Source organism: Ursus americanus, chromosome 16 (assembly GCF_024610735.1).
Source record: "Ursus americanus isolate L20-20 chromosome 16, mUrsAme1.1.p, whole genome shotgun sequence".
NCBI lineage: Eukaryota > Metazoa > Chordata > Mammalia > Carnivora > Ursidae > Ursus > Ursus americanus.
The window spans coordinates 7,851,916-7,864,668 of NC_142142.1; the positions used below are offsets into that span (position 1 = coordinate 7,851,916).

General features: G+C 59.4%; 1 protein-coding gene across 3 annotated transcripts in view; it reads right to left on the reverse strand.

Annotated features, from left to right (window-relative positions):
* Nucleotides 1-12,753, reverse strand: part of PDE2A (phosphodiesterase 2A) — a 95,575-nt gene that overhangs the window by 45,738 nt on the left and 37,084 nt on the right. Inside the window, exon 2 of one of the 3 annotated variants that reach the window (XM_087868132.1) lies at nucleotides 7,409-7,470. The exons of the other annotated variants lie outside the window; for them this stretch is intronic. Within the exon in view, the coding sequence (XP_087724258.1) occupies nucleotides 7,409-7,470 (62 nt within the window). The remainder of the gene's footprint in view (nucleotides 1-7,408; nucleotides 7,471-12,753) is intronic. 3 annotated transcript variants of the gene reach the window in all.

Consider the following 12,753-nt stretch of genomic DNA (forward strand, 5'->3'; position numbering starts at 1 on the left):
CCTAGGAGCCAAATCCGTAGACAGAAAGTAGAATGGTGGTTGTCAGGGGCTGGGGGCAGGGGGGTGGAAGGGAGCTGTTTAAAGGGTAAAAGCTTCAGTTTTGCAAAATGAAAAAGTTCTGGAGACTGTAAACATACTTAACGCTACTGAACTATACACTTAAAAATGGTTAAGATGGTAAATTTTAGGTTACATGTATTTCACCACAATTAAAAACTAAAAAATAAAGTACTTCAGGAAAGAAAACTGAAAAAAAGGCGGGGGTTGGGTGGAGTCAGGAGGGATAGATGAACTAAACATGCCCAAATCTTGGTAACTGTTAGATTTGGGTGATGGCCATATGGCAAGTTTATTGTATTGCTTTCTCTACTGTTGGGTGTATTTCAAACATTCCATAATTTTAAAATGTTACTCTCCCTTGACCTCACACCTTTTCCAGTGACCACGCCCCTTCTCCACACCCCTTGGAGTCAAAGGTCTGCAAAGGGTTTACTGTGCTTTGCCCTTGCCCCCCACTCAGCACCCACCCAGGCCAGGGCTGGCTTCAGCCCCCCCCCCATCACAGACGTGGTTCCTGCCAGGCTAATGCGGGGCCAGGCCAGCACCGTCTCCCCTGTCCACCTTACCTGCCAGTGCGGCCACCTCCTTTCCCCTCAACCCTCTCCCCTTCCGGGGCTCCACACTCTCAGTAGCCCCCACCTCCCTGGCCACTCGTCCTCTGTCTCCCGGCTGCTCCCGCTCACCTCCCGGGCCTCCAGATGATGGAGTCTGCGGACTTGGGGCTGGGGCTCGGTCCTCAGCCCTCACCTCTATTCTCACTGCTCTCGCCCTAGGTCATCCCAGCCACACCTGCCGCCTCCCAAAGATACCCCAGCCTGGCCTCTGCTGCCCACTGGACACCTTCACCTGGATGTCTGACTTCCGTCCGAAACGGATCTCTTCATTTGTGCCTCCTTGCCCTCTCTCAACCCCCTAACCCTGGCCTCCCCCCGGTCTTCACCCCTCTCAGTAACGTCTCCACCATCCATCACTTGGTCCCTCAAGCCAGAAACCTGGAAGCCAGCCTCGCTTCGCCCTTGGGCTCCTCTCATTCATCAGCAAGTTCTGTTATTTCAACCTCCCACAGATCTCCAAAGTCCATCCATTTCTCTGCAACTCTTCCGCTGTCCCCTGAGCCCAGGCACCACCATCTCCTGCCTGGGGGGCTGCCGTGGCCTCCATCTGGTGTGCCCACCTCCTCTCTGCCCCTCCAACTCGCCCCCCCACACACTCGGCAGCCAGAGCAATCTCAAAATCACGCATTGGCCGGTGTCACTCCCCTGCCTGGGCCCACTGGGGACCTTCCCGGGATGGCGTCGTGCACGGCGTCGCGTGGTTACCCTTCTCATCGTCACAACCATGACACACAGCATCACACGTTGGGCACTGGGCTTAGAGCGCCCACAGCAACACTCACGGGTTCTCACACTTGGTGTCACTCCGTGTCACACCCTTGGCGACGCACTCAGCCTCGCTAGATCACATATGCTTGGAGCACATACTTGGTCTCACCATTCGGTGTCAGACGCTTGAGCCGCAAGGACCACACCTGTCATCGCACGATGTCACCCATCTGTGTTTACATATTTGATCCTCGTGGTGTCGACACCCTCAGTGTCACATACTTGGTATCATTCAGCATCACACAGTCCATATCACACAGGATCACAGCGTCACGTGCTTGGTGGCACATCCACTGTCTCACACGCCTTGACAAGTGGCATCACACACTTGGTGTCACTCGGTGTCACACAGTCAGTGTCACGCACTGACTCACTCACGCCCCACACAGTATCCCATGATGGAGGTCGCATACTTGACAACACACACCATCACAAGCTCAGGGTCGCATAGTCAGTAGAATACCCACCGCCCCACCATCCGTGCCTCGGTGTCCCCCTGGGTCCTATGAGCTCCCCCCCACCTCGCCCCCACCCCACTGGGCACAATCAGCAGAGCTGCTGCCCCATGTCTGCCCCATGTCAAGGCTGTTTCCTGTTGTTGTGCTCAGAGCCCTTAGCCTGCTTGTTCCTTCAAGGATTTCCTGTTGTCAGGGCCCAGTCAGGCCTGGTCCGGCCTGGGATACGTGGCCCAAAGCGCAAGAGCCGGCCAGCGGGAACCCTGGGCCCTATGCCCCCCCCCCATTCTGGTCGGGCCCGTGGAATTTTCCCCCCATTCAATCAACCTGGATTCCCCATGTGCCCGGGCTTGTGCTGGTTCCACTGAAAGGTGGCCCTGTTCCACTCCCAGGGTGCCCAGGAAGGGGGCTCTTGGGCAGTCGGAAAGAGGCCGTCTACCCTGTCCCAACAGCTTGGGATAAGACCTTAGCTGGTCTATGGGGCTCCGACTGAAGCTGCTGGGAGCCAGAAGAGAAAGACAGAAGGTAGAAGGGGAGGACAAAGGGTTAGGGGGTTAGAGAATCAGGGAAGACTTCCCGGAGGAAGCCAGCTGAGAGCTGGCAAACATGAGAACGAGGAAGGAAAGGCATCCCAGGTGGGAGCAGCAGACAGCAGCAAATGCTTAGAGGTGGGGTTGGGGAAGGAGACAGCACTGCTAGGAAGAAAGACAAGAACATGGGAGAGGGGCAGGTTGTGTTGTGGAATTTGGAGAAAAACAGATTTCTCTCCTACCCTTCCTCCCTCCCCTCATTCCAGCCTTCAGCTTCTGGCTCCAAGCGGAGCCTGGGGCACTCCCTTCCTGGCCCTGACTTCAGGCCGCACAGACTGCCCCCCGCGGGCGGCTGCCAAGCCCCCTCACCTCCTGCCCCAGGCCAGCCTGCAGGAAGGACACAGGGAGGCCAGCACACGCTCCCCACACGGCCCGAGATAAATATTTCCCAGGAAACGGAACTTGTTCTCTCAGTGTTTACAGCCAAGGACCAGGCAGGGTACGGGGGAGGGGCCCGCCTGAGGAACCCTGTCCTGGGGCTCACAGCGTCTACCCCAACACTGCCTCGGACTCGCTGTGTGCCTCTGAGCCAGTCTTTGCTCTTTTGGAGCCTCCATTCCAAGTCCTCAAGGGGGCCGGACCTCCCCCGGCCTTGGCCTGCCCAATGCCCGGCCCCGCCTGAGTTTGTGTCTTTTCTAGGTGTGAGTCTCCGGTACCTGATGCCTCCTCCTTCAGACTAGGCCTCTCTGATTGCAGGACCTGTGTTCACCCGTCTCCTCCTGGTCCTCTGGTCAGGGGTGAGGACAGATGGATGGACTGACAGAGAGATAGACTGGGTGGCAGCTGAGACCACCTCCCTGGCCCCAAGTGCCCACACAGCCTGAGCCTGTGCAGCCCGACAGGTGGGCACAGCCAGATGGCAGGGCCTCAGGACCCCCACTGATGCCAGATGCTATGGCCAACGTGTGGCAGCAGCTCCCCTGGGACCATGGGGCATCACTGAGGCCCCTTAATCCTGATGTGCAGAATCCAGGAGGAGGCTGGCACATCTGTCAGTTAGGAGCACTGATTCAAGAATTTTAAACACAGGCCGGGAAATGCTGCCTGCTGGAAGCAGCCCTTCCAGCCTCACCCCAGGGCTCCCTGTGTGTGTCCTGGCTCCACGGATATGCTGGGCCTTCTCTCATGGAGACCCAGGGCACGCTGCCCACATGCCCTTGCACACCTTGCTCTTTTCACTTGCAAAGACTTTCTCAGCCTCGATGGCAATCTTACCTTACAGGACCACCCCAGCTCCTGCCTGTCCCTATCCCCCCATCACTACGCCATCACGCTGGGCCCACTGGTTCACCATTGGTGGCCTCAGCCTCACCCCAGACTGTGGAACCAAGTGTTCCTCAGTTCTGGACCCAGGGGCAGAGATGTTTTTGGATCTGGCTTCTCAGCATCAAGCCAGCCTCCTGCAGCCCCCCCTGTGGCTGAGTCTTTGTTCCAGGCTTCTCTATCTGCTTGTTTCCAGTCCTGAGCTGGTCCTTGTTGTCCTCACATGGTTCTCACAGAAGCTGACCCCATGGACCTCTCTGATTATCCAGCTGATTTCTGGCCTCATCAGTCCATGGCCTTGACTCTCCCCATCCTTCAAAGTTCCAAGGCCACCTCCTCCAGGAAGTCTCCAAGACTGCCCCCAATCCAGCAAGTGCCCCTTTCTTGGAATTACTCCAACCTTCACACAGCCATTCTCATTTAATCAAGAAACTTTACTGAGCGCCTACTATGTACCAGGCCTATTCCAGGTCTCGTGTGGGCCCAGGAGAGACAAAGGAGACTCAGGCTTGGTTCCTAACCCTCATGTGTTTACAACCATGTGGGAAAGGATATATAACCCCATGGGCTAACAAGTCACCCAGCTATAAGCTCAGGGAAGCTTGGGGGCTGTGAGTGCCCAGGAAAGGGGAGAGACTGACTTGACCTGAGTGGAAGGAGCAATCCGAGAGGACTCCGTAGAGGAGGAGAATCTAATCTGAGGCTTAAGAAAGGAGTAGGTAGAGAAAGAAGGGAAAGGCATTCCAGAGAAAGGGGTCAGTGCAAGCAAAGCCAGGGAGGCCAGGAAGAGCGGGTATCTTGGTGAGTAAGCACTGCCATGTCTGGGAGCAATGGGTGGACATGAGGGGGCCCAGCAGGCAGGGCTGACAACGCCAAGGTGTGAGGTCTCTCCTTATCCCATGAGCAGCAACCGAGGAGCCAGTGCTGGGCAGGGCATTGGTGTGCTTAGTGTGGATACCTGTGCCGTCGTCCGTGTCCGCCTCTCCCCCAGCCCCTGCTCTAGCTGGGGCTCCCGAGGCCCTGAGAGCCAGCACGGAGAGCTCACGGACCCAGCACGCTCAGTTCACTACTCAAACCGCCTCCTCCCCAACGTCCAGACAGTAATGGCCCTGGCCCTGAAGCAGGAGTCCAGGCTGAGCTTGAGAGCCCTGCCCCCAGCTGGCCGGCTGGCACAGGGGCCCGGCAGCCGGCCCGAGAGGGGTGCTAAACAGATGTCTGCCAAGGGGACGGGCGCTGGCAGCCCTGCTCCCCTGGCTGTCGCGCTGCCCGGGCCAGGAGAACGTGCCGTGCCCACAGAACCTCTGTGAGCCCTGGCCCAGCCTGCGCTGCACCCTGTCAGCCTTGGCCTGGCTTCAAGGAGCTCACCCTTGTGGGAAGCAGGGGGGTTCCAACTCCCTCCCTGGGCCAGGCACCTCACACATACATTGTAACTTGTCCCAACAGCTCTGCTGTGATTATGGCCAATAATAGTGATTATGTCCAATAATGCTGGAACTTCTTATCCCCTTTGACAGGTGAAGAAACTGAGGCTCAGGCTGGTTAAGGGACTGGCCTAAGGTCATACACCCAGAAAGTGGTGAAACAGGGGCTTGAGCTCGTGCGCATCTGACCCCAGTCATGAGGAGGCCATCATGTCTCCCCAGCCTCCATCCGGACATGGAGGCTTCTCATCAGTCTCCCCTCCCTCTTCCCTCTTTCCCTCCAACCCTCCCGATAGCAACATCCTAGGTCCCTAGTCTCTCCAGTCCTGTCCTTTCTATACTGGGGAGCGCTCAGCACTCTCTCCCAGCAGAGCTTAGGCTCACAGCCTAAGATCCTCCCTCTGAGGGAGGAGGCAGCAGGACCCAGACAAAGGAAATGTGGAGTAAGAACAGAAGCAAAGGGATCCAAGGGGCATGATCCAGAGAGGCCTCCTGGTGGGGCCTGAGGGCCAGACGGAGGGGAGGCGCCGAACCTGCACTTGCAGGGACCCAGGGACCGCAGGACGGGGCCAAAGGGGGCGGGGCACAGACACAAGGAGCCCCGAGCCTGGCTCCTTCCCTTGGGGCCCAGGCCCCAGCACCAAGGAGGGTCTCGGTTTCTCCAAAGCCCTCTCCCCTCATGGCTTCCTGGGAAGATGACAAATCCAGGCTTTCCTGGCAGGTGGCGGTGGCTGCTGAGACACTGCTGGCTCCCAGGAACACCATCTGTCCCAGCTCTGGGGGGGAGCTCCTGCCCCGTGGGGAATGCCATGGCCATAAATAAATTAATAATGACTCTCTACCCCCCCCCCCCAGCTCCCAGCTGTAGGGACATTCTCAGGGCTTGGCCCCACGTCCCGGCCGCAAGTCCCTGCTTCGCCCCTTGTGCACCAGGCCCCGTGTGGGCGTCTTCTTGCCCGTCTCACCGGAGGGCAGCAAGAGAGCAAGGGCAGGACGTGAGACACATCTGGGCTCCACACTCAGATCTGCCCCACATGCTCCCTGTGTGACCCCACGCTGGTCTCAGCTTCCCCAGCCATAAAAGGAGAATAGTAACCGTCCCTGCTTCCTAGGGAGATGTGAGGATTGAACAAGGAAGTGTGTCTAAGGCTCCTGGCCCCAGGAGCCTCCCCTTTCTCTCAGCCAGGCCTGGGCACAAGAGTAGGCTCAGGCTGTCCCACACAACCCTCCTCTGTGCCAATCTTCACAGTCCCCAGCCCACCCCGTTGCTGCTGCCCAAGGCCCCTCTGAGCACTGTAGGTGCCTATGAGGCACCCCAAAGGCGTGGTCAGGGCTGCAGATGGCATCCCTCATCTCAAAGGAAATGCACTCACTGAGCCCTTGCCAGGCCCCCTTTTGGAGGGCAGTGGGAGACTCAGGAAGGAAAGAGGCCCAGTCCCCAGGCTAAGGAGTCACAGTTCAGAGGGGAGACCTATAGAGTCGCATAACAGAGAAACCAGGGTGTTAATGGCACAGACATCAGAATGCCCCATCTGACTGCCAGGCAGGGAGAGCTCAGAGGAGGCAGCAAGAAGGACAGGGAGGGCTTCCCGGAGGAGGGGAGGCTAGAGCTGAGCCCAGAAAGATTTGGGAAGGTGAGGGAGAAGAGAGCGGCAGGAGTGGTTCTGGGGAGGCAGGATGGATAAAGGGGGGACTGCGGCCTGGCTGGGGCTGCAGAAGGAGCAGGAGGATGGGAAGCATGGATTTTTGAGCAGAAAAGGGACAAATTCAGGTTTGCATGTTAGGAAGAGCCTTCTGGCAGCTGCATGGAGAGTGGGGCGACTGAAAGCAGCCAGCCAGGGAGCCGTCAAGGGGAAAGATAACCAGTCTTGGAGGCTGGTGGGGCAGGGATATGGGGGGAGGAGAGGGATCTGGGGCAGGTGGCAGGGATCAGAGGAGAAGAGGAATTCCGAAAACACTTAGGGCGGAGAATCAACAAGGAATTGTCAGGTGAGGGTGGGGAGGCCTAGAGAGGGTCTGAAATGACTCTCTCCATCTCTCCTCAGGGGGAAAGAGCCCCAGGAATAGGGCAGGGAAGGTGATCTTGGAGCAGGGTGACCCTAGGCTGGAGGGGGCGGGGCTGGGATTCGGCTCCAGCCTCCCAGTCCTCCCAGGGGTGGGGGCAGTGCTCAGACTGACCCCCAGTCTGTGCCCCCCCCCTCCAAGCCCACCCAGTCCCCCCTCCGCTGAGCTCTCACCTCCAGTCGGGCGTCTCTACTCCCTGGGGGCACTGGCTCCTGGGCAAGGAGGTCCCGGCTGGCTGCAGAGACAAGAAGGCCAGGGGCTGAGGCCTGCCAGGCCTTCTCCCCTTCTCCCCAGCTTGCCCCCGCCCCCAGCCCCAGCTGGCCCAGGGCCTCCTGTTGCCCACAGGGGGCCTCCTCAGGGAGTCTTGCCTGATTTTGCCCTGCTCTCTCCCCACACCCCCTTCTCACCCCCTATTTCAGATGGGCACCTCTGGCTCTGGCATATTCTCTGCCCTCGACTCTGAGAACAGAGCTGAGCTCTTTCTTTCAGCAGGGCCTCCTCAGGAGGGGAAACAACCGCATTTTTACTCCTTCTGAGGCCCCCCTCCACTTCCACTTCTCCCCAGGGAACTTCACGACCCCTCTGTAAGCCTCGGTTTCCCCATCTGTAAACTGGGGTCTGTAACGTCTGGCTTACACAGTCACGGGGCCGGGCTCCCAGCCAGGGCTGCTGTCATGATCCTCTGTGTGAGCCCCCAACCCCAGCTTAACACCCAGTCTCCTGGGCTCTAGTTGCCCCCACCCCCGGTCCGTGTGCCACAGCTCCTCAAATGCTGGCAGACACACCAGGGAGCCGCTCACTCAGTCTCCAGCAGCCTACCACCCAGGTGGCATCCAGAAAGCCCAGCCTCTCCAAGGCACTGCCCAGGGGCTGGCTGCCCCTCCCCGCCCCCACCCGACAAGCACACCCAGGCATCGGACAGGCACAGGCGGCGGGATATTCTGAGCCTGGCTTCGTTCCAGTCAGCTGCTGGCCGCCATGCCAGCCTGGCGCGGGCGCAGGGGCTGATTTGATTTGGCAGCTTTGGAAGCGTGTGGTGGGGACGGGGAGAGGGAGAGGGATGAGACACCCATCCCTGCTAGGAAATAAACAGCCTCGGGCACTCAGCAAACTGGGGGGAGGGTGCAGTCTGTCATGGGGGGGGGGTCTGCATTCCCTGCCTGGTGCCCCTCTCTTCTCACCCAGGCCCTGGACACCTGCCCGTGACTTGCTGGAATTTATGGCTCTCCTTGGGTCACCATAGGGGTGACAGTAGCTGCACCTGGAGTGTGGATGCTCGGTGCGGCTGGGGCAGGGCGTCTGGTTGTCCCACAAGTCCCTGTGCCCTGTGGGGGCTCCCGCCTCGGCCATGCCTACAGCCAGGCCCGAGTGCTGCCCAGGAAGACTGCACCTGCGTGGGGAGCAGTGGTCCAGAGGTGGCCATCCCCCAGGGTGACTGTGGCCGCATGGCTGGGCTTTGACGGGGGACTGACTGCAGCCCAGGGTGTGACCAGGTCACCCACGTGCCTGAGTCTATCGTAGGGCCCGGCATGCATCGGTCCTGGCCTGTTCCTTCCCTCTGTGCGATGACCCCGCTAAGCCAGCCATGTCCGGCGGAGGAAATGACGAGGGCCGAGCTAAATACCTAACCCCAAGCCCGTCCCTTTGTCCACAGGCCTCAGCCTTCATTTCCACCCAGGCCTCCGATGGCCCACCCACTGCACTGCCCCGGGCCGGCCCCCTCCTTCCCAACCCCCCCCCCGCCCCACTGGAGGCAGGGCCAGTTGTGATTCTCCAAATACCCGTTGGCCTCTCCACCACACTCTGGAGAGGACTGCCGGTGCTCCTGGCTCCCCATCACCAGCTTCCAGCATGGGGAAGGTAGGCGTTCACGGCTCCTCTGTACTCCCAGCCTGCCTCAGTGTTTACCACGCCCCTGCCTACCCCACAGGCAGGCCAGTCCAGCTCACTCCTGGGGAGCTGCAGCAGCCGTCATATGCTGCTGGCCTCCTGGGGAGCTGGACTCCACAGCCTCCAGTTAGACAACTGCTGAGTGGGTTGTGGGTCTGAACCTCTGACCTCTACACTGAGGGGTCAAGGCTGTGGGGTCAGACCAGGACCCTAAGGGGCCCACAAGTCAGAGCTGTGCCCCAGCACCGGCCAGGAGGTTAGGGGAGGGTGGAGCCTGCTTTGGAGAAGACATAATGTCTCATCTGTCACCGCCTCCCCATTGTCCCACTGTCCTCTGGGGACCTCAGGGCTCTCCCCACCCAGCCACAGGAAGCTGAGCCCCTCCTGGAGACAGAAGGAGGGGACACTGAAGGGAGGGCCTTAGGACTAGGAGGAGACTCAATCCATGACCTGGCTGTCACAGAAGAAGAACCTAGGATCATAGAACCCAGCTGTCATAAAGAGGCGAGTGAGATGGAGACAGTCTGCAGAGAGGTCCTGGAGGGCTTCCAAGAGGAGGTGTGTGGTGCCTTACAGAACACCAGGTTCCAGAACAGCCTCCTAACTATGAGATACGGGTTTTCACCTGGGACTTGTGTGTCCTCATGTATGTACTTGCATGTGTCTGTGTCCACGTGTGCATGGGTGTTGATCCTGGTCATGGAGTCCTGAGCTCTGGTCTGTGTCCCAAGGACAGGGTCTGCCTAAGGTAGGGGTCAGCTAGGCAGCAGGCCCAGTGGCAGACAAGAGAGTAATCTGGGCAAAGAAGAGGGAGGACAGCTCAGGGCTGAAGAGAGAAGCTCGTCAGCGGGTCATAACCTCAGACCTCACCCTAGCCGCCTGACACGGAGGGCAGTGTGCGTCTGTGACGTGGGCCAGCCACTGTCCTCTGTGCCCCTGCAGCAGGACCTTCCCCTCTCTGAGCTACTTTCCCCATCTGAAGAATAAATGGGACCTGATGATCTCCTGGGGCCCGTCCAAGTGTAACAATCTTTGGAGAGAGACTGACACACACAGCAGCCAGAGGGGGAGACCTGCAGGGTGGGGAGAGAGCCTGAGTGAAGGGACAGGAGAACCCAGGAGGCTCACTGTGGGTTGGGCAGCTGGGGACCCTATCCTCAGGGTAGACAATGGAAGCTTGGGGATAGCAGGGAGCAGCTGTGGCCACCTTACCTGCCTTCTGGCCTGTGGGAGGAGCAAGATGGAGAAGTGACAGATAAAGGCTCTGCCCGCTACAGGAGTCCTGCCTCAGCTCCTGTTCCCCAGGGGTTCCAGGGGAAAGGGGGAAGCTGCAGACCGGGGGAGCACCCAGCTCCGAGAGTCAGGAAGCTGGGTGTCAGGCCCTGCTGTGCTGTGTGACCTGGGCCAGCTCCCGGCCTCCCTCACCTGATCTGTGAGGCCACCAGGCTGCGACTCATGCAGCCGCTACCAGGCTGGAAGGAGCTCTCTAGAGGCCAAAGATCCTTCTCTCCTGCCTAGAGGTTCCCCGCTCACCACCAAGCCCGGCGTAGGTGCTGAGGCACGGGCATAACCCAAGCAAGCCGTGGCGCAAAAGGCCTGGCCTTGAGCCGGGCTGGGCCCTGGGCCCGTGCCACACGGGAGCACCCACTGGTCATCCATTCTCCAGGCTCCCCGGCCTGGGCCCTTCCTTCCTCAAGCCCTTCCCACAGCCACCTCCAGGGCAGAAGCGGGGTGCTCCCTCCTCGGCCCGAGCTCCAGGGGTGCCGAGGGCTCACTGGCCCATGCCCACATGGCTCCTCTGGCTGCCCTGGCCTCTGCCCTAGTCGGAGGCCCTTTGTACTTGGGGCCCTCACTAGCAGGGGTTCGCGCATTTCCACGTCCGTGTCCAGGAAGTGTTCATGTCCTGTTTTCCCCCTCAGGCCAGGGCTGCCGGGGAAGGGGGGTAGGTAGGTGGTGAGCAGCCCTCTCTTTCCTCTGCTGTCTGTCCACATCTCTGCCCAGAGACTTTAGGGGATGGGAGGAAAGGGCACTCCTCTCTCTGCCGTGATCTGAAATAGCTGAAGAATGGAGGCAGGGGGATGAAGGAAATGACCCCTTATCCTGCAAGCTTAGGGAGCGGCAGCGCTCACACGGGCAGACCCCGCTTCTGTTGTGGCAGGAGAATCCGCCCTGGCCCTGTCACCCAGGCGGAGGGGGTCTCCTTCCCCCAACACTGGCCCGGCCCCTCCCCCTCTCCCCCACACCCTGGGCGCAGGGGGGCCCCCCTCCATCCCGAGCTCTCTCCGTTGCTTCTCGTTATGTTTTTAATAACCTAACATCGACATTAACAAGGCAGGTGGCTGCAGCTCTTCCCAGCAGCCCCATTTAGAATCATTGAATCATCAAATCATCAAATCCTAGAATCCTGGATTCACAGAATGCCCGCCTATTCGGCTCCCGGAGTCTCAGCGACTTCAAGGCGCAGAATGTCGGAATCACACAACCACGCTTCCACGCAGCCCTGGCTGGGAGCGAAGAGTCGTGGAAGGCTGGAAGCCCACAGACCAACAACGCCGGAGTCTCAGAGTCAGGCATCCCTAGAGCTCGAGCTCACACAGCCCTCGGAGGTGCTGACCCCCACGTCCTCCTGTTCCAGGCGAGAAAATGCAGCCCAGAAAATGGCCTGGCACACGATGACCAGAGAGTGCGAGCCAAGCAATGCCCACCCTACGATTGCAAGACGGGACCATAACGTTCGAGTGAGCTTTAGAACTGGTGTCACTTTTACAGTAGGACATGGCCGCGTTCATGTTGCAGTGGCGCTGCTCATTCACTTTTGCTCACTTCCCCTCATGCCCCCCCCCGGCCCTCCCCAAGTCTTCCTGCGCCCCCACCCCACCCCACTGGGCACTGTACCCAACACCCCATCCCTCAGCACCCTTCCCTCCTCCAGGTCTGTACCTCGGCCCCCTCAATAAAGACAACCATGGGTGGGGGAGCTCGAGGGGCCAACTCCCTCGGGGGTGGGGGACAGGAAAAAAAAACATCTGCCACCTGAGGCCACGAGCCAGAGGGCAGGCTCCCCAGAGGAGGTGCCCTGAACTCAGGACTGGAAGGTCCTGGAGCCCTGGGGGTCGGCCGCACCTGAGGCAGAAGCTTCAGGGGAGCTGGACCCAGAGCGGGAGGGAAGCGACGGAGGCTTACTTACAATTGATATTAGAACCATCAAGTGTGTTTAGCATTTTCATAAATTTACATTTTAACTTGTTTTGGAATGTACTCGTACATTTTGGATTTGAATTTTATTAAATATTACGTTTCACAGATTGTTTTAATTTTTGAATTCCGAACACTCTTCGCCCAGGGCAGTTCCCAAGTCTCCGTGCTGCCCAAGAGGAGGCTGGAGCCCAGAGCGGGGTCCAGGTCTCCTGCTCCCTGCTTAGCCTCAAAGCTCCTGACCCGGAAGAGCTTCCTGAGACCTTTCGGACCTGAGAGAGCCCTGACGCAGGCCCAGGCATCTGCCCTCATGCCCTGTCTGCGCTCGAGAGCCGACCCAGACCCCCAGGGCGGCAGTCCCCCTCTCTCTGTACCTCCACAGCTGAGTGGCTCCCTCCTCCACCCTCGAGGGTCTGTCTCCTGCCCTCCATCC